The 21,852-nt window shown below is 36.8% G+C and overlaps 1 protein-coding gene across 1 annotated transcript in view; it reads left to right on the top strand.

Moving 5' to 3' along the window:
• ADGRV1 (adhesion G protein-coupled receptor V1) overlaps nt 1-21,852 on the top strand; it is a 542,844-nt gene that overhangs the window by 36,111 nt on the left and 484,881 nt on the right. Inside the window, exons 7-14 of the mRNA XM_018050044.1 lie at nt 963-1,528; nt 1,894-2,164; nt 2,770-3,099; nt 11,424-11,600; nt 13,646-13,869; nt 18,983-19,109; nt 20,178-20,363; nt 21,101-21,281. Coding sequence (XP_017905533.1) covers nt 963-1,528; nt 1,894-2,164; nt 2,770-3,099; nt 11,424-11,600; nt 13,646-13,869; nt 18,983-19,109; nt 20,178-20,363; nt 21,101-21,281 — 2,062 coding nt within the window. The remainder of the gene's footprint in view (nt 1-962; nt 1,529-1,893; nt 2,165-2,769; nt 3,100-11,423; nt 11,601-13,645; nt 13,870-18,982; nt 19,110-20,177; nt 20,364-21,100; nt 21,282-21,852) is intronic.

Raw genomic sequence — 21,852 nt, 5'->3', positions numbered from 1 at the left:
TTTAAAAGACTGTAGTTAATAATATAGTATTCTATGCTTCAGAGTTACTGAGAGTAGGACTTAGGCATTCTCTCCACACATATATACATAGAATTAACTGTGTGAGGTGATGGATTTGTTAATATCTTGATCTTTGTAATCATAATATATATGTATATCAAATCATCATATTGTACCCATAAATATATTAGTTATATATTTAATTATTCCTCAATAAAGTTTGAAGGAAAAAGATCTTCAGTCAAACCATTGCATTTTCTTTTTTGAGATAAATAGCTTTACTTCTTATATTTCTATTGATGGAGGTAAAAGTATATATTATTTCACTTTCATTCATTTATAGTGAAGTAAAAATTCAAATAGCACAGTAGAGATTATCCCTGGGATTTCTATGTAGTTAAAAAAAAGTTTCATTTTAACAGTGTCGTCATTTTGCCTAAAGTGACTCTTACAGCTTGTTTTTCAGAGATACATGGTACGTATTTTGAAAATCATATAATTGATATCATGGTTAAATCTTGAGATAGAAGCTGCTTAGAAGCAAGAATAATTGATATGATAGAAAAACTAACAATTTGTATGTGATCTTTATTGTAGTCTACCAAATTCTTAAATACTAGACCTTGAATGTTGCTTCTGATCCTGCACACCTGATGAAACTAATAAGAACTTGTTTTTCTGTCAGATCTTTAGTTCTCTAGGGATTGATCAAGGTTGAAAGTCATTATGCTGATACTTCATTTCTTATTCATATCATTGCTTTATCTAAAATATGTTATTTACCTTTGGAAAATAGTTTAGTAAATAGACAGTGAACAACCCTCTTTATCTGCTCCTTTCAGTTAAAGATTTTTTTAAAAATTTCTGTGAAATTGCATTGAAATGTAAGTGCTTTTTACACTGTGTGTTTTGCAGGTGTTTGAGCTATGGATGTTTTGCCATTGCTTGTATTTCTCTGACAGGTACCAGAAAACGATGAAATATTTTTGATTCAACTGAAAAGTGTAGAAGGGGGAGCTGAGATCAATACCTCCAGGAGCTCAGTTGAGATCATTGTTAAGAAAAATGACAGTCCTGTGAGATTCATTCAGAATGTTTATTTGGTACCCGAGGAAGACCACATACTCACAATTCCAGTGGTTCGTGGAAAAGATGACAGTGGAAATCTGATTGGATCTGATGACTGTGAAGTTTCTATCAGTTATGTTATTATAACTGGGAATTCAACAGCACATGCCCAGCAAAATTTAGACTTCATTGATCTTCAGCCAAACACAACTATTGTTTTTCCACCTTTTATTTATGAATCACACCTGAAATTTCAAATAGTGGATGATGCCATACCAGAGATTGCTGAATCGTTTCAAGTTATGTTACTAAAAGATACTTTACGGGGAGATGCTGTGCTGTTAGGCCCTTCTGTTGTACAAGTCACCATTAAGCCAAATGACAAACCTTACGGTGTCCTCTCATTCAACAGTGTCTTGTTTGAAAGGACAGTTATAATTGATGAAGATACAACAACAAGGTAGGATTTATTTTAAACCTTGTATTTTTGCAGTTATTTTAATATATTATTCCAAGATTTGATATTTGTGGTGTTGGACACAGTGCTGAACCGTTAAGGATATGTGTCATTTCCTCGACCATGGTTTCACTGGTTTCTTTCTTATCTGGGGAGTGATACTTAAAACATATATTTAAATATGCAAGTTAATTCATGTTATGGTAGTTTCCTAGGGCACATCTTCATACCTACTCCTTCATATTAAAAACAGTCATTCTTTATCGTTTGGATTCTGCTTACCAGTGGCTAGTGGCCAACTTGGTGTTGAAAATGCCCATTTCAGGGGAAATGGAGTGTATTATGTGACCATATCATCTTTCTTCCAGATTTGAAGAAATTACAGTGGTTAGAAATGGTGGCACTCATGGAAATGTTTCCGTGAACTGGGTGCTGACACGCAATAGCAGTGATCCCTCACCAGTAACGACAGATATCAGGCCAAGATCTGGAGTTCTCCATTTTGCACAAGGGCAGATGTTGGCATCAGTTCCTCTCACTGTCATTAACGATGATCTTCCAGAAGAGGCAGAAGCTTACCTACTTCAGATTCTACCTCATACGATACGAGGGGGTGCAGAAGTGAGCGAACCAGCGGAGGTAGATCTCTTGCTACGCTTTGCTTGTAGAAATACTTCTGTGCTCTCGAACAGACAAAGAATTTGATCATACACATCTTATATATGTTTAGTTTGATGTGACAGGAAGAGCATGGGTTTTGGAAGTGGTGGTTAATTCCCCTGCTGAAGGTTGTCCCATCTGTAAATAAAAAGTTTGTTCTTAAAAAAAAAAGTTCCACAAAGTTTCCAAATGTGTTTTTAACTCATCTTCTTTTTGTTGTTGTTGTCGCTAAGTCGTGTCCAACTCTTTTGCGATCCCATAGACCATAGCCTGCCAGTCTCCTCTGTCTGGGGATTCCCCGGCAAGAATACTGGAGTGGGTTGCAATTTCCTGTTCTCAAATCAGCTGGGATCTTTCCAACTCAGGGATCGAACGTGCATCTCCTGCATTGGCAGGCGGATTCTTTACAACTGAGCCACCTGGGAAGCCCAGTTCCTCTTTTACGCTATTACTTATATGAGTAATCATTTTTGTATATGATACAGAATTATACATTAAAATTCAAAATAGCCTAGAAAGTAAACAGCTTGGTGATCTCAGATGTGAGAATTCTGCACTTTAACGTTTTATTCCTTTCCCTGCAGCTTTTGTTCTACATTCAGGATAGTGATGATGTTTATGGCCTAATAACATTTTTTCCTGTGGAAAACCAGAAGATTGAAAGTAGCCCAGGTGAACGATGTTTATCCTTGAGTCTTACAAGACTGGGAGGAACTAAAGGAGATGTGAAGATATTTTATTCTGCATTTTATATTCCTGCTGGAGCTGTGGACCCTTTGCGAGCAAAAGATGGCATCTTAAATATATCCAAGAGAAGCAGTCTCATTTTTCCAGAACAGAAAACCCAAGTCACTATAAAATTGCCAATAAGAAATGATGCATTCCTTCAAAATGGAGCCCACTTTTTAGTACAGGTACTTTAATGATTAAAATAATCTCAACTTTGGTTCAGCCGCAAGTGTCCTTACCTGAGTGAGAGAGTTAATTAGTCATTATTTTATTCTTATTTATATTTTGGATTCTGTTGCTTACTGAAAGTTATGTAGGGAATCTAAAGAGAAACTATCTGCCCCTCAGGTGTATAAGGATGAATAAAACAAGTGTTGTACTAAGATCAGTGTTTTAATTATGAGATAATAAAAGCAGATCAGACATACTAAGGTCAGTGTTTTAATTAGCCAATAATAAAAGCAGGTCAGATATGAAATGTAGGTCAGTATAATTCATGATATAATGGAGTTATTCATGAACTGTGAGTAGGGGAGGGCCGGGAGAGAGCCAGTGAGAAGCCTGTCATTCTTTTGAATTGATTTGGGAAAATATGACATAGAAATTTGGATTGTAGAATAAATAAGTTTTTCATGATGGATATTGCAGGGAAGGCGTTCAGAAATGAAAAAAGCAATATGACAGAAAATTGTGTAGATACTTTTAAATAGTATACCAAAAAAACCTGTTAACATAGGTAGTCTTTGGACTTCTATTACTTAATAAGAAATAAAGCTCTTATAACATTTTTCTATCTTCTTTTATTTCTTAACTTTTATTAACCAAAGCATTATTTAAACATTTTTTTAATATGAGTTTTTTGGCCATATGGCTTGGCATGTGGAATCTTAGTTCCCTGACCATGGATCAGACCCGTGCCCCTTGCAGTGGAAGTGTGGAGTCATAACCGGTGGACTGCTGGGGAAGTCCAAACCAAACCATTGTTTTTATTGCCAAAGTTTGATACATCTGTACTCATAATACTATAGTTGTATTTTCCATATGGTTGCTATTGATTGATTTTGAAAATCAGAAAGTAATAAAGGGTGCTTAGCAAATTTTGATTATGTAACTAAATTTGTAAATTTCAAACAGAATCAGATAGTATGAATAGCGCAATAAGGAAGGAATGTATAATCTGTTACCATACATTTTGCTAATTGAAATATATATGAAATGAAATCTCATATTTTGTCAATTTCTTTGAACCATGGGATATTTAAGTTTGTTTCATATTTTTCCCTAGCTTTGTTTTACTAGTTTATTATTGCTTTCTCTGGAGTTGACTGCCCCCTTTTATATGCCATTCTTACCAAATTAGGTCTTCCATCCAGCTGTCATTTTTGTGCAGTCAATAAATTGTATCCAGTTCTTTGTGACCCCATGGATTGCAGCATGCCAGGCTTCCCTGCCCTTCACTATCTCCTGGAGTTTGCTCCGATTCATGTCCATTGAGTTGGTGATGCCATCCAACCATCTGATCCTCTGTTCCCCCTTCTCCTCCTGCCCTCAGTCTTCCCCAGCATCAGGGTCTTTTCGAATGAGTCGGCTCTTCACATCAGGTGGCCAGTGTTGGATTTTTAGTATCAGTCCTTCCAAGCTGTCTTACATGTGTTGAATGCTAAATTTAGCTGTGCCAGCTGCTTTCTCCAACTTGCTTCTCACGTGCTGCTTGTGACTGTTTTACTAACTCCTTAATTTTCTTGATTTCTTGCATCTTATTTCTTGGATTGTGTTTTAGTTTTATTGTAACATATGTATCCTCAAATACATGAGCAGAAAAAGTATGTGCCAGGACTTCTTGAACCTTTGAGCTTAGTGAAACTTCATACATTGGTTCCTGGCTTATAGGAATTTCTAGATTAAAATAATTTCTTCTTAAGAACTTGAAAGGTATTCTCTTTTAGGTTCCAGAGTAGCTAATGAGAAGTTTGAGGAGAAGAAATCATTTGCCTTTAGACTAACTTTCTCATGGCTGTGTCATACCTTGCTTAGCAGTTTGATGGGTTGGGCCATTTTATTCTGAAGATTTTTTTATCTTTTTTTTTTTTTCTGAGCTGGTTTACTTCTCGGGCTTGTGTGGTTTGTGCATTAATTGAGGACTTCTAGTGGAGGTGTCTCGGAGAAGGCAATGGCACCCCACTCCAGTACTCTTGCCTGGAAAATCCCATGGGTGGAGGAGCCTGGTAGGCTGCAGTCCATGGGGTCGCGAAGAGTCAGACATGACTGAGCGACTTCACTTTCACTTTTCACTTTCATGCATTGGAGAAGGAAATGGCAACCCACTCCAGTGTTCTTGCCTGGAGAATCCCAGGGACGGGGGAGCCTGGTGGGCTGCCGTCTGTGGGATCCCACAGAGTTGGACACGACTGAAGAGACTTAGCAGCAGCAGTAATGGAGGTGTCTAGTGAGTGCTCTGTTAAGGGGTATATGATTTGTCAGTATGTAGGGATGACTTTTTGCAATATGTCTATGTACAGGGAGACCTTTTGTCAGTATCCCAAGGCTTTGTCCCTAGTGGTGGGAGATCTGTATTTCATCTTTTTGTTATTACTATTATTCTGTTGTGTCTCCTCATAATGAGTAAATTATTATATGATGCACCCTTCTGTCTATGAGGATAACCCACTTTTTAGAGGACCCTTGAATTTCTCTTCTTGGGATGATGGGTGAACAGAATTCTGTTCCCCCTACCACTGGTAGAATGCTCTTGTGAGATGAATGACCAGACAGTGGTGGATCTGAATCTGTGAAGTGAAATTAAGCAAGTGGTCAAGCCCGTGGTCCTGGCCCTGTTGAGCAAGAAGTTAAGGCAATTTAGAATACTGCTGCTGCTGCCGTCAAGTCACTTCAGTCGTGTCTGACTCTGTGCGACCCCATAGATGGCAGCCCACCAGGCTCCTCCGTCCCTGGGATTCTCCAGGCAAGAACACTGGAGTGGGTTGCCATTTCCTTCTCCCACGCATGAAAGTGAAAAGTGAAAATGAAGTCACTCAGTCGTGTCCGACTCTTTGTGACCCCATGGACTATAGCCTACCAGGCTCCTCCGTCCATGGGGTTTTCCAGGCAAGAGTACTAGAGTGGGGTGCCAGTGCCTTCTCTGAGAATACTGCTGCCAGAGCGCATTTAGGGATATACTTAGAAAATTTTAAAAAGATTTAAGTTTGGCCATCTGAAAAACATGTCGTAACTTTATTTATTTATGGCTGCTCTGAGTTTTTGTAGCTGTGCATGGGCTTTCCCTGGGTGTTTAGATGATAAAAGTGTCTGCCTACAATGCGGGAGACCCAGGTTCAATACCTGGGTTGGGAATATCCCCTAGAGAAGGAAATGGCACCCCACTCCAATACTCTTGCCTGGAAAATCCCATGGACGGAGGAGCTTGGTAGGCTACAGTCCATGAGGGTTGCAAAGAGTCGGACATGACTGAGGGACTTCACTGTCACTTTTTGTGGGCTTTCTCTAGTTGCGGTGACGGGGGGCTACTCTGTATTTGCTGTGCACAGACTTCTCGTGGTGGCTTCTCTTGTTACTGAGCACAGGCACATGGGCTTCCGTAGTGGCAGTTCCCTGGCTCTACAGCACAGGCTCAATAGTTGGTGGCACACAGGCTTAGTGGCCCCATGCCATGTGAGATCTTCCCAGGCCAGGGACCGAATCCGTATCCTCTGCACTGGCAGGTGGGTTCTTGTCCACTGGACCACCAGGGACACTCTTTTGCCTTCTCTGCTATTGGTGTCCTTTGTTTTTTTGTTTTTTTTTTTAATTTATTTTTTTATTTTTTAAATTTTAAAATATTTAATTCTTACATGCGTTCCCAAACATGAACCCCCCTCCCACCTCCCTCCCCATAACATCTCTCTGGGTCATCCCCATGCACCAGCTCCAAGCATGCTGTATCCTGCATCAGACATAGACTGGCGATTCAATTCTTACATGATAGTATACATGTTAGAATGTCATTCTCCCAAATCATCCCACCCTCTCCCTCCCTCTGAGTCCAAAAGTCCATTATACACATCTGTGTCTCTTTCCCTGTCTTGCATACAGGGTCGTCATTGCCATCTTCCTAAATTCCATATATATGTGTTAGTATACTGTATTGGTGTTTTTCTTTCTGGATTCACAGCATTCTCATTAGTAGACGTTGTCTTGGTCAATTCAGGCTGTTGTAAAGATTGCCACAGACTGGGTCGTGGCTTAAACATCAGACATTTACTTTCCTTGCTTCTGGAGGCTGGGAGGTGTGAGATCAGACTCTTGGGGAGAATCCCCTTCCTGGTGTGCAGAAATGATGTCTCTTTGCTGAGTGCCCACGTGGTACAGAGAGACAGGATCCAAATTCTTTGGTGTTTCTCCCTATAAGGTCACAAACCTCATCATGAGGGTTCTACTCTTACAACCTGGTTGCCTCCCAAAGTTCCCATCTTCAAATACTATCATATTGGGCATAAGGGTTTCAACGTATGAATTCTAGGGGTGGGGATACAAGCATTCAATTCATAGCATGTATGTTTAAGGTGTTTTGGTCCCTAGAATCTCAGTATTCAGTTCTCCCTTTGCCTCCGATCTTGGCTAGGTCAAAACTCATATGAGAAAGAAATTACTAAAACAAGTGAAATGAAGGCAGGATTTTACACAGTTGAATTTGCTTTCATGGAGCCCTGGAATTCCTGTAGTAGTTGCAGTGACGTGACCCAAGAATTGATGAACTGATTGACATGACCTGGGATTAAGGATTGATGATGCAGAGTATTGATTTTGAATTGTAGAGAACTTTTCTGTTTTCCATTTCTGATTTGTTTTCTTACGCTGCCTCAAAACCAGTTTTTACTGTGGCTAGGAAGGGTTGAGGGCAGGAGAAGAAGAGGGTGACAGAGGATGAGATGGTTGCATGGCATTACCGACTCAGTGGACCTGAGTTTGAGCAAACTCCGGGAGACAGTGAAGCACAGGAAGCCTAGCATGTTGCAGTCCATGGGGTCGCAAAGAGCTGGATGCGACTAAGCGACTGAAGAACAAGAGACACCCTATATTTATGCCAGTGTTAGTAACCTTTATATTGAACTTTTAGCCTCTGAAGACATCCAATATCTCTGTCCACATGGCTGCAGAATCCCTATGTAAACAAAACTCTATTAAAAATCTTCAACTGGTCAGAATTACTCTAGTGATTTTATTTCAGCCTTTATATGAACATGACCAGTGAAAAAGCTGGCTTAAAACTCAACATTCAAAAAATGAAGATCATAGCATCCAGACCTATCACTTCATGGCAAATAGATGGGGAAACTATGGAAACAGTGACAGGCTTTATTTTCTTGGGCTCCAAAATCACTGCAGATGGTGACTGCAGCCATGAAGTTAAAAGACGTTTGCTCCGTGGAAGAAAAGCTATGACAAACCTAGACAGCATATTACAAAGCAGAGACATTGTTGACAAAGGTCAAAGCTATTATTTTTACAATAGTCATGTATGGATGTGAGAGTTGGACCATAAAGAAGGCTGAGTGCCAAAGAATTGATGCTTCTGAACTGTGGTGTTGGAGAAGACTCTTGAGAGTCTCTTGGATTGCAAGGAGATCAAACCAATAAATCCTCAAGGAAATCAGTCCTGAATATTCTTTGGAAGGACTGATGCTAAAGCTGAAACTCCAGTACTGTGGCCACCTGATGTGAAGAACTGACTCATTAGAAAAGACCTGGATGCTGGGAAAGATTGAAGGCAGGAGGAGAAGGGGATGACAGAGGATGAGATGGTTGGATGGCATCACTGACTCAGTAGACATAAGTTTGAGCAAGCTCTGGGAGATAGTGAAGGACAGGGAGGCCTGGCATGCTGCAGTCCATGGGGTTGCAAAGAGTCAGACACGACTGAGTGACTGAAGAATAAATATAAACATGACAGAGTTTATTTTTGATAACACTCGTAAGGAGAAACTTGAAGAATATCTGAATTTTGGTGATCGTGGGTTAGAAATCTGTTTGTACTAATTCCAGGCTCAATTTTTATCTATCTCTATATTCAGTTGAATAAGAAAGGTCTTAGAGTGCAGACGGTCATTTTAACACTTTAGGAAGAAAGGGCATTATTAGTCACTGACACAGTTCCTTAAGGTTCAGAACAGCTGTTGGCTCTGGAAGGCTGGTTGGAATTAAAAGGTTGTGTAGTTTGTATAGTACATAATGGATGAGCAACTTTAGAATAGGAGGCATCAGACTCTGCATGGAAATCTGAATGAAACTGAAGAAAGGAGAATCAGAGACATGAGCTTCTTATTCTTTAGTGACCCTCTCAGCTAAATACGTTAGTCTGGGATACAGCTTTTGGCAGGCATGGGGTTACTAATGTGCTGTCCCCCTTGCAAACTGTCTGAAAGCAAAGAACGACTATGAATGGAGTAGTCTGATTTAGCAGATGCTTAAGGAACCCAGACAAAAAAGGCTTGTAGACTAGGAAGTAAGCCATGGAAAATTAGCATTTTCCTTTTGATCAGTTCATTTCATGGCCTTCTATATCTTCTGTCTTCTTAGTTTTCAAAAATACTATGTTTAGAATTAGTGCTGTAACTGTTTTGATAAATTTAAGTAGAATATGAGTCTTCTCCTTTTTGAGAAGATTCGAAGTAAAATATGTTGTTTTTTCCCCCCTTGATGTTTTCAACAGTGTTATCAGTTTGACTCTCTGTGAATATATAGGGATGAGAGTGTTCATTCACGAACACGTTCTGACTCACATAGGACCATTATGTTTTCAAGTCTTTGTCTCTAACCAGTATGCACTTTATATGCCATTCAAATATGTATTTTTATTTTTAAATTTTTGTGCTCTCTTTAAAGATAAATACATATATATGTATGTATATTATTTTTCTGTAGAAGAATAACAGTTATGTGGTTTTAACTATTTATTTTCATATTTCATTTATTTTATTAAGTAAATGCAGTATCCTGAAGAACTGAATGTTTTATTTTACTTGATTCAGTCTACATACCAATATTTGGCAAAATTAGTTTGATTTCTTTTTTTTTCTTTTACTCAAGTGAAGTGAATATTTACCAATTATGGAACTTTTGGTATTCTTCTCCTATATATGATTTTCAAAGCAAAGTGTGTTACATTTAAATAGCATTTACTTTTGCCCTTAAAACGTACACTGTTCATCAGAAAATGTGAGCATATATGCAGTATCAGTTTAGTCCTTGTCCACCAGTGGAAAACCAACTTCAATCAGCAGTGTCTACTGCTGGTTACGTAGTGGCTTTGTAGCCACATTACAAAGCCTAACAGAGGGCCCTGATAAGGGGGAGATCTGTAACGCTCCATTAAGTTTACAGTTGCTTTTTAACCTAAAATCTCTATGCTTTTTGCAGTCCTATAATGACTGTCTATTCCTGCAGTCACGTGAACACGGTGAGGATTGATAAGTTGGGTTTTTGAAAGTTGAAGATTTTGATGTATCAGGATTTGTAGAGAGTTCATTTTGTGTTGTAGGGGTAAATCAACACATTTATTGTGTAGCTGCTGTACTTACAGGTCTATGTCATGTTTCAGGAAAATATTGAGAAGGACACAGATCCACGAGAGTTCTGTAGTCCTGTTGGGAAGTAAAAGTCTGGAACGTGGGAAATGATGATAAGCAAGCAGTATGTGAAATTTAAAGTGAATTTCTAAGTTTAGTGAGGGCAGTAGTAGAAGTCGAGGAAGAGATAGAAGAAAGAGGGCTGGAGAATCCAAGGAAATTTTCCTAGGGGAGAGATCCCTGGTTTTTAAAAGCGAGTGCATTTTGATTTTTGTGATGATGGTTCGAGGCACTTCTACATGAGGAAAAACTTTGAAAGTTACAGTGAAGGTCATGTTCATTAATCACAGGGACACATGATGCATTTCTTTAAACATAAAGACGTATTAAGTCACATTTGGAGTTGTGAATGGTCTTCTGATAGTGAATCTTTTCTGGCAGAGAGGAGGAGTGAATGATTTGATTGGAGTCGTGGTTCAGTGGAAGGGAGGAGGGAGGTGTGGGCAACTCCCTGATATTTGGCTTTAAATCAAGGTAGGTGGGTACAGGCAACAAAGAGGAAAAGTGGATGGCGGTACTGGGGAAAATCGTGCAACATGGAGCAGAGATGGTGGTTTCTTTTGTGCGCATTCTATCTGTAAGGTGTCTCTGCAACATTTGTGTCATATTCAGAAAAGATCCAGAGATTTTTAGGGCGTGGGTGTGAAATTGTAAGGTAAAGGTCTCAGGAAGAACCCTGGGAATAATCATAATTGAGAAGCAGAAAGAGGTTAAGAGAACAGTGCGGGAGGTTGAGTTAGGATAATGAATGAAGGAGATGGAAGTTGCCAGATTATTGGTGGCCTTTACCCATTCTTGTCTTTTCATTCAATTGAGACTTGAAACATTTTGTTAAAAATTTCTTTTCTTTTCATTTTGTATGGTGTTTTTCTATCTGTTTATTACAGTTGGAAGCTGTGGAGTTGGTGAATGTAGTTCCCCCAATCCCACCTATAAGTCCTAGATTTGGGGAGATCCAAAATATTTCTTTGGTGGTTACTCCAGACATTGCAAATGGAGAAATTGGCTTTATTAGCAATCTTCCAATCATTTTGCATGAGCCGGAAGATTTTGCTGCTGAAGTGGTAAGTAGACTTTTTCTTATTGATGGGGCATATTGAGTTTGAGATAGAGACACTTTTTTTTGAGGGGGAGTCAGGTTAATATAGAGTTAACAGAACTTGAAAAACTTCACCGTTTATAGCAAGCCTTCAGTTTGTAATTTGACATAAAGTAATTGATGAATGAGTGGTTTTTTTCCATCTTTTTCCATATTCGATAGACTAAAATTAGAATTAATTGCTTACAGAAAAAGAAGGGTAGTATGATGAGGCTGTTTTCAGCTAGTGCTTGTGACATTTGATAAAGTAATAGCCCAACACAATTTTTTTTTTTTTTTAAATTAGCCAAGTCATGTGTACCACAAGAATCCTTGACTTTTTCCATTTCCAAGCACTCCTCATGCTTGCCTTGGGTAGGATTGGGATGGCATCCTGTTTGGTGGTGAAGGTGGTGGTGATGAAGTAGGGGATACCAAATCTTAGGAATTATATATATATATAGTTTATATAAATGAATATTTCTGGACACACACACACACTAAAGGATGTTCACTTACATGGCACCTCTCCCTGCCTGCCACCTGGTGGAATTTCCTGCCAGCTATCTAGAGACCACTCTGACCTTTGACCATGCCATTCCCTGAGCCACAGTCTGTCCCTAAAACCCTCTCAAGTTCTCTCACACTTAGATTTGATTTAAACTGGTTTATGGTTCAGGTTAGGAATGTGTATAGAGTTGTTTTTGTTACCAAAGCCTCATGTCAAAATATGGTGACCACAACTTCTTTTGTTTGTATATTTGATTCTGTGAATTGGCAGAGAAGCTCAGTTTTTCAAGATGGTTTTGATATTTTGTATTTTTCATAATACACTGTTTTCTTCTAAAACCTCAAAAGCATTCAGTTTGTTCTGAAAGAATGGTTTGTTCTTACTCATCTATATTCCGAAGCTCTCCATGTACCATCCCATATTTTTCCCTGGAGGGAAATGAGCTTCTAGGGAAAGTTTTGGTCTCCCTGAACTTGCATTGTTCCCCTTCTGGGAAACAGCAGAAGTGAGAATTTCCCTTTGTTCTGTTTGTCCTCTTTATAGCCTGGCCACTCCCACTCCCTTGGGGTGATTCAAGGGCCCAGCCCTCAAATTAGGAGAATGGTTAGTGAGGAAAATATCTTCAGTGTTTTTCAAGATGGCCTATGTTAAAGGGCAAAGCTCAGAGAATACCTTTTTTATGCGCTTAAAAATAATTGCATACCTACTGTTAAATATTTGTTCATATTCTTTGCTTGAAAAAAAACTTTATTATGATATTCAGTGATCCTTTTCTTAGACATTTTGAAAGTGTGCTGTACTCAAATGACACCACCAAATACAATTTGTTTCAGAATTATTATACTAGTTTCCATTTATTTAGTTCATGCTATGGAGAGACGCTTTAGTCTTCACCAGGACCTTGCAAAATAGGGAGCCTCTAGCTTCATTTCACATGTGGAAATTGAGGTCAGAAAGGTTAAGTAACTTGCCCATGGAAACTCAGAGCCCTGAGTATCAGCATTTGTTTGGTTAGAAGCATTTCTTATTCTTACTTGTATTATTATTTTCTTATTTTCCTTCTATCACTTTAGGATGCATTTAATGTAACTGTGTACTTCCCAGATTTATTCGCAAAAGCTTATTTTTCAGTTTGTATTGTGATATTAATTCTCTTTTCAGAGAGCCTCTGGTGGAGATTTGCTTTTTAACTAAATTGTTCTATCTTTTTCATGGTTCTTTGGCTCTTAAAATGAAGTCTTTTTGTTAAGACAAATCTCAGGATAAGCATATTGTTGGGTGGGGGAAATTTAGTAGATAAATTTGACTAGCAAAAACTAATATGAAGTAATTAAATCTTACAATTGTCATGCTTAGAAAAAAGCTTGTTCAATTGTGCTTTTAATAGCATTTTAATTGTTCACTTCTCTCTGCAGAGTGCCTGAACATTCATTTAGCATGTGTCTGTACTGACTGAAAGCTTAGGTGGTTTGTGAGCATGTATTTCAGAAGAACTTGTTCTGTTTTCTTCTCTTTATCAGGTATGCATTTCCTTACATCGGGATGGAACTGATGGCCAGGCTACTGTCCACTGGAGTTTGAAGCCCTCTGGCTTCAATTCAAAAGCAGTGACCCTGGACGATATAGGACCCTTTAATGGCTCTGTTGTGTTTTTATCTGGGCAGAGTGACACAACAATCAACATTACTGTCAAAGCTGATGACATACCGGAAATGAATGAGACAGTAACACTTTCTCTAGACAGGTAATAACGCATTGAGGTAGCGTTTAGTGACGTGTATATGCTCATGTTCTCCGAAATAATTTTATTTCTTTTCTTCAGGTAAAGTATGGGGAATAATTCTTTTTCCATGTAAAGTAAAAAGGAAAAACTAAGTAGATAATGCTCTGTTGACCTGACTTCACTGCTGTTTTATGATGGCTTTTGGTTAGTTCATAAATATTAAGATGTAGTGAACTGTTAACGCTGATATTTTTGTGAAGAAACATTACATCGAGAATTTAAGGTATTAGATACACCTTAAGCATAGCTAATATGTTGCTATATTCAAAAAATAGGCAGCAATAAATGCAGAATGTTAGGTTAGGCAAATAGCTCTGGTGGCTTCATTTTCATAAAGTAAGAGAATTAAAACTTTTTTGAGTGAGTAAAAAGAAAGTGTTATTATTCATATAATGAAATTGTCTTTTTTATATGGAATTTAAATATTAAATAATACTTTTTTTTCCAAAGGATAAAAAAAAATAATACACATTTAAGGGGTATTTTTAAGTAATAGTAAGGATTTACTTAACATTTCTCAAGTAAGTGATTTAGATCAAGAAAATACCAGGATCTCTCAAGGAGAATTTTTCAGTAATTCATGAAATTCCAAAAATAAAAAAATATTTTGCTTAATTGGTTTTAATTGAGTTAAAATTAAAACCAGTTTATCTACCATAGGTCTCTAAATTAAAGTTGATAAATATTAAGAAGGCTAATGTGTGATTTGAGGACTGCAAAATTTTCATTTTAGAAACAATAAAATTCATAGATGAATTCAGTGATTCAATAGGTGTTATTTTGTACTATTTTAATCAGGACTGAAGTAATAATAATCGTTTTATGTAACTCTTGATCCTCTCCAAATTTTGCTTTCAGGCTCTTATAGTATTGTATAAATACAAACACATTTAATAAACCTTATGAGTAGTTTTTATTTTTATATGAAAGAAAAGAATTCAGAATATAGGGAACTAATCTGTTGAATGTCGGCTGTTCATTTTGTTTGCTTTCATACCACATTGTGTCTCTTTTTTTTAAAATAAAAATTAAAACAACAGCAAAATAGGCAAACGAAGAAACCCAAAAAAGCAAAAACCAAATACTGTGCGTGCGTGCGTATACACACACAGACACACACACACACACACAGACACACACACACACAGAGTCTAAATACTTACGGTTTTAATAAATATTTTACATTAAATATTTTGGAAGGATATTTCATATGATAAAAAATTAGTGAAATGAAATGTAAACTGAAAATTATTATTTTTTCGCTTATGTCTTTTTTTTGTTTAAGTTAGATTTGAGTGCTTATGGACTGTCTTAAAAAGAAACTAAAGAAAAATGAACAGCAGTTATAAGCCAAAGAGGCAGTAATCTATAGAGACTTTGTTAATTGATTTGAGAGTTTCAACTCTGACTAAACATGTAGCAAGTTCATAAGTGACTACTCTTCATATTCTTTCAAAATAGTCATTTTTAACCTTATATAAATCTTTGAAATTAACTAAATATAATTTTAAAGTATTTTTTTCTCTGTCTCTTTCCTGTGGGTTAAAGTAGTATGTAAGAAAGTATAAGCCACAGGGTAGAGAATTTCAGAAGTTATTGATTTCCTCTCTTTTCAAGTGGAATAAATTAGTTCAAATTCATACTAAATTTTTTTAGCTCAATTAGTAACTAGCACATACTTGTATTATCTACATGAGTGTGAACAAATTACAATTCAGTATTCTGCTAAGACATATTGAAATAAACGTGACAATCAAATCCACAATTTAAAGCAAGATATTTTGTCAAAACCTCCATCTCAATTTTGCAAATTTTTAACAAAACTAAAAGAATGAATGAATGCTAGTGTGATTATAGTAAAATATTGCAAGAAAACACTTTATCCTGATATCATTTGTGATTTTCTTTTAATGTAAAATTCAAATGAAAATTTTGTATATTTCTGTTAAATAGAGATAAAAGTTGCCCTAGTACTGAATGATTTATGATGCTTTTAATACCATACTAATTAAAAATATTTTTAAGTTCTCTCCAGATCAGAAACAACTTTATCATGCCAGTTAATTTCAAGAAAATTTGCGACATATGTAGAATATATAACTCCTTATTTATGGTATTATTTGACTTGAAAAGTGAAACACCAGGGACTAAACATTCTGACATGTTTCTCAAGGCTGTTTTAAAATGCAGCACATTGGAAATCTGAAAAAGTGTTTATATTTCCTGATAGAAAGTTACATTTAAGTAATATTTGTCATAATTAGAAGATACAGTGATATCTTTTGCTTTCTTAAGTATATTCCTGTGCAAACGATGAAAGGTAATATATTTCTCTGCTGATAAGAGTTTTTATTCTTTCCAAGAATAACTGGCTTCAGATCTGAGGATGTGGGTTTTTTATTGTTTTTTTTTTGAAACCTAATTAAAACTACTAAGTAATTATAAGTCAGGCTGAATGAAATTTGCTCAGCTGCTGGGGTTTTGTGAGCACGCACAGTGCTTGTCAGGCTCTAGCGCCTTGGAGCGGGCCTGGAAAGGAATTTCTTCAATGGGTCTTGACATGCTGGCTGGTCGTGGGGTCATCTTCCCTAAGTGGGAACTGCCGAACCTCTTGCTAGCATTTGTGAATAGCAAAGAACCCAGTGTATGGAGTTCCCTTCAAGTGAATATGACCAGCTCGTGCGAGGGGGCGGGGGCGGGGGCAGAAAAGAAAGGCTTTCTTGAGCTTCATTTTTACCCTGCCATTCCCATTTCTAGCAGCATTAGTGAAGTTTGCCAAATACTGTCTCTGTCTCCCTTCCCCCCTCCCCCACCCCCCACACACTTTCTTCTGTGTTGGCAGGGTAGAAACCGAAAGGTTTGTCGTGTATTTTGGGTAAGTGTACCAAAGAATGTCTGGTTTGGGGTGACTCCACACTTTGCTATTGCATGCCCGTGTTTGGGACAAGGCTTCGGTTCTGCGTGACTGCCGGCCCTGGGAAAGTCTGCTTGGCCACCTGCTTGCGCATGCTTTGTGTGTCCACTTATCTTCTAATGCTAAGCTTATCTGAAGGGTTTTTGTTTTTTTTGTATTGAGTTTTAAAATTGTGAATAATATTAAGATAGCTGATAAAAATTTTGAGAATTTATATAATTACATATTTTGAAGAACTTAAAAATTTTAGCTTTTCTGATAGTGTATGTATAACCAAGAAAACAATTAAGTGTCCTTTGCTCGTGCAGTTCTTACTTAACATCTTTTATGAATCTTGTGGTTGTTTCACAAAGAATTCAGAAGCAGAGCGCTCATTTCTTCCATTGATTTTTGAGTGCGTATCAGCAGTTTCTTGCCTGCATTCTCTTAGTTGTTGTGTAAAGAACTTTTTAAAACTTTGCCTTTTTTCCAAAAGGGTAGCATTTTTAAAGAAAGCTTAAAAACAAATTCATTTGTTTAATGTTCAGAATGGATTTTTATATTCACATTCCGATCCTGTTTTTGTCTCAGCTTGGACATAGGAAGTTTTAATTAATAAAAATATTGTCATAAATGAAATATGGGCAAATTTACTATGAAAATCATATTAATAATTGAAAAAGCCTAACTGTCTTATTATTTTGATTATAGCTTCTGTGGGCACTAGTATGCTAGGTATTGGTTGGCAGATTTCCAAAAACTAGGGAAGCATGTTAATTCAGATTCTCTGTTACACAGGAAGTGTGCTGTTCTTTCTACATATTAATTGTGGCTGCATTGTAATTTTGAGGTTTCATCAGGGTACTTTTTGATTCAATAGAACGTGACATTTGGAAAGGTTTAGAAGAGCTTGCGGGATTGAGAATTCTCAGAGTATGCTGGCTTTTAAACCCTCAGAGCTTTACAGTTCTAGTCCCTTTGATCATTTTAATTATAGGCTGAACATAAAAACCAGAAATAAAAAAAGCATCTTGTTTTAATATGTTCATTTGAGATTTGTATAGGAATTGCTATAGCATATCATATATTTCACATCCATTCCATTCCATTTTTTCATGATGTCCTACTTTTTCTTTTATTATAAAAGAAATATTATCTATTTATATTTATTAGTTATAATATTTCTTTTATAATAGAAAAAGCATAAGGTTAAAGTCAGGGTGAACAGAATCATACTGAAGGTCATGAAATATTTCTAAAATCTAACCACAACTTTATTTTTGGTCAGTGTGTCTTGCTTTAGTCCAAGCAGTTATCCAACTTGTATTCAATTAATACAATCTTTTTTTTTTTTTCTTTCTTTTTATTTTATTTTATTTTATTTTTTAAAGTTTAAAATCTTTAATTCTTACATGCGTTCCCAAACATGAACCCCCCTCCCACCTCCCTCCCCACAACATCTCTCTGGGTCATCCCCATGCACCAGCCCCAAGCAAGCTGCACCCTACGTCAGACATGGACTGGTGATTCAATTCTTACATGACAGTATACATGTTAGAATGCCATTCTCCCAAATCATCCCACCCTCCCCCTCTCCCTCTGTGTCCAAAAGTCCGTTATACACATCTGTGTCTTTTTTCCTGTCTTGCATACAGGGTCGTCATTGCCATCTTCCTAAATTCCATATATATGTGTTAGTATACTGTATTGGTGTTTTTCTTTCTGGCTTACTTCACTCAATTAATACAGTCTTATGTAATGAGTTTTTAAAAAACAAATTCAAGTGTATGTAAAATTTAAGCAATTTTATTTAAATTACTTTAAAACTATGTATTACAAGTTAAATTTCTCTAAAACTGGAAACAAGTCTATAAATTTGATACTACTTTATAAAATATATTTAAAGTTTCAATTACTATATTTTTAGTATACATATGCAGTTTTTGTTTTCAATCAAATGTAAAAGATATAATGAACTCAGAAAAGTTCTCCCAGAAGTGTTATCAGTGACACTGTTTTGATCTTACGTGATTTTAATATACTTAAATTCAGTTTAGGTTTTAACTTCTAATAACCTTCATATCCATTATCTGAAAGTGTTATAAATATTGTAAGTAAGACTTCAAATTCAGAAGTAGGTCTATAGGTAGTAGATACCTTTTCTCCCACTGTTTTCTCCAGGGTCAGTGTGGAAAACCAAGTGCTAAAATCTGGATATACGAGCCGTGACCTAATTATTTTGGAAAATGATGATCCTGGGGGAGTTTTTGAATTTTCTCCTGCTTCCAGAGGACCCTATATTATAAAAGTAAGTATGAAAGAGACTTCAATCTGCTCTGTACTCACAACCTCAGAAGAGCGATTTCAAAGGATTTGAACTTCTGTTGACTTTTTTCCCTATCCTTTATATGGTACTTTACTGGCAGAAACATAGTCATCATCATTATTATTGGTATACTCATATAGATAACAGGATTCTGTAATTAGGATTCTGTTACACTCCAGTCACTGTTCTGAGCAGTCTGTGCTATATTTCAGTGTGAAAGAGACACACTGGCACTTCTAGCTGAGCCTTTTGCACAAATTGCTTAGACTTGTGATGCAAACCTGTTCAGTCTGAATTCAGAGTGTGGGATTATTTTTTTAATACAGTTTTGAAACAGTACTTTCCATTTACAGTTATTGCAAAATCTTGGCTATATTCCCCATGCTGTACAGTTTGTCCTTAAGCCTCTCTTACAGCCAGTGGTTTGTACCTCCTGTCTGACCCCTCTATTGCCCCCACGCCACTGGTAACTGCTAGTTCTCTGTATATGAGCCTGCTTCTTTTTTGTTATATTCACTAGTTTGTTGTATTTTTAGATTCCACATTGAAGTGATATCGTACATTATTTGTGTTTGTCTGACTTCACTTAGCATAATGCCCTCCAAGCCCATTCATGTTGTGTGTTAGTTGCTCAGTTGTGTCCCACTCTTTGTGACCCCATGGACTGTAGCCTGCCAGGCTCCTCTGTTCTTGGGATTTTCCAGGCAAGAATACTGGAGTGGGTTGCCATTCCCTTCTCCAGGGGATCTTCTCGACCCAGGGATCGAACCTGGGTCTCCTGCGTTGCAGGCAGATTCTTTACCATCTGAGCCACCAGGGAAGCCATTTGGCAAATGGCAAAATTTCTTTCTTTTTGATGACTGAGTAGTATTCCATTCACACACACATACACACCCCCACACCCCCACACCCCTACACCCTCATCTTTACTATTCATCTGTTGATGAACACTTATGTTGCTCTTTTATCTTAGCAATTATAAATAATGCTTCCATGAACATTGGGGTGCATATATCTTTTTGAATTTTGTGAATTTTTTTTTTTTTTAAGGAAGGAGAATCTGTAGAGCTCCACATCATCCGACATAGGGGAGCACTGGTTAAGCAGTTTCTACACTACCGAATAGAGCCAAGAGATAGCAATGAATTCTATGGCAACACAGGAGTACTGGAATTTAAACCTGGGGAAAGGGAGATCGTAATCACCTTGCTGACAAGATTGGATGGGATACCAGAGGTATGGGATTTTATTTTTTTCTTGTGCCTTTGTGGAAAGTTGATAATATCTAGTATGTTATGAATATAAATAGTTTGAATGTTGGCAAGGAAATACAGGAAAGGAGGCAGGCAAGAAAAGATAAAGAGAAGTACTTATGTTTGGAAACTAAAAAACAAGCTTCAAAAGCAAAGTAAAAGTCATACCAATTTGAATTGTCCATTCTTACATAAAATGATAGCCCAATCTGAAACTTATGAGTTTTTGTCTCCTTTTAGCTTTATATATGTTAAACATTGTTTTATATAATATGTGTTGACTGAACTTTCAGGATGTGGTTTCAAACTGAAGAAATTTTGCTTTAAAATTACTCTTTTAAAGAAAATAAATTTGTTTTAAATATATTAAGAGAACCAGATATTGTTCCATTATGTATGTACATCATTGCATATGTAACTTTTAAATTAATTTAATTTTATTAGTTTAAATGACTGGAACATCAGTGATAAGATCCAGTCTCCTTACTGTTTTAAGGTAGTAACATGATTTGCCTTTTCCATTTTTGGATAATGTGTATTTATACCTGATGTCTCTCTTAATTGATGGAAAAATGTTAAAAATTTAAAAAAATCAGCTTTGTTTTTTTCATAGTGCATCACTGTGAAAAATTGATGGCATTAATATTCTTGAATATATATTTTTATTTGCTCTGAAAATTTCAACTTTTTATATTTCCTAATTTGACACGCTCCCTTTAGTTGGATGAACATTATTGGGTGGTCCTTACCAGCCATGGTGAACGGGAAAGCAAGTTGGGAAGTGCTACAGTTGTCAACATAACGATTCTAAAAAATGATGATCCTCACGGGATTATAGAATTTGTTTCTGATGATCTAATTGTTACGATAAATGAAAGTAAAGGAGACAATACCTATAGTGGTAATGTATTCTACTTCTTATATTCCATTACTCTTTACTGAAGAAAAAATTTGGCATTTTAAAATTTATTTCTTTAGTATATAGTTATTTTTAGTTGTCCAATTGCTTTAAATTACACATGATGTAGAAATTAGTGTTTTAAAAATCATATAAGATTGTAATTTTTATTTCTTATATAATATTATGACGGTGGCTCAGATGGTGAAGAATCTGCCTGCAGTGCAGGAGACCTGGGTTCAGTCCCTGGGTTGGGAAGATCCGCTGGAGAAGGGAATAGCTACCCACTCCAGTATTCTTGCCTGGAGAATTCCATGGACAGAGGAGCCTGGTGGGCTACAGTCCATGGGGTCACAAAGAGTCAGATATGATTGAGTGGCTAACACATACATTACAGTTATATTTTGATTTCCATTAACCATATGCAGTAGAACTCAAGCATTTAAAAGAATGAGTTGAGTCAAATAGGAAAAGTTCTGAAACTGAGCGTTACATCTGGGGAACTCCCGCAGTGGCATGAAATGAGACGTAGTTTATCGTTAGAGCCATGTCTGTCTGGGTAAGAAAATCGCTT

Source organism: Capra hircus, chromosome 7 (assembly GCF_001704415.2).
Source record: "Capra hircus breed San Clemente chromosome 7, ASM170441v1, whole genome shotgun sequence".
Lineage (NCBI taxonomy): Eukaryota > Metazoa > Chordata > Mammalia > Artiodactyla > Bovidae > Capra > Capra hircus.
Note: the sequence above shows the minus strand (reverse complement) of the source record. Positions and strands in the feature narration are given on the sequence as shown.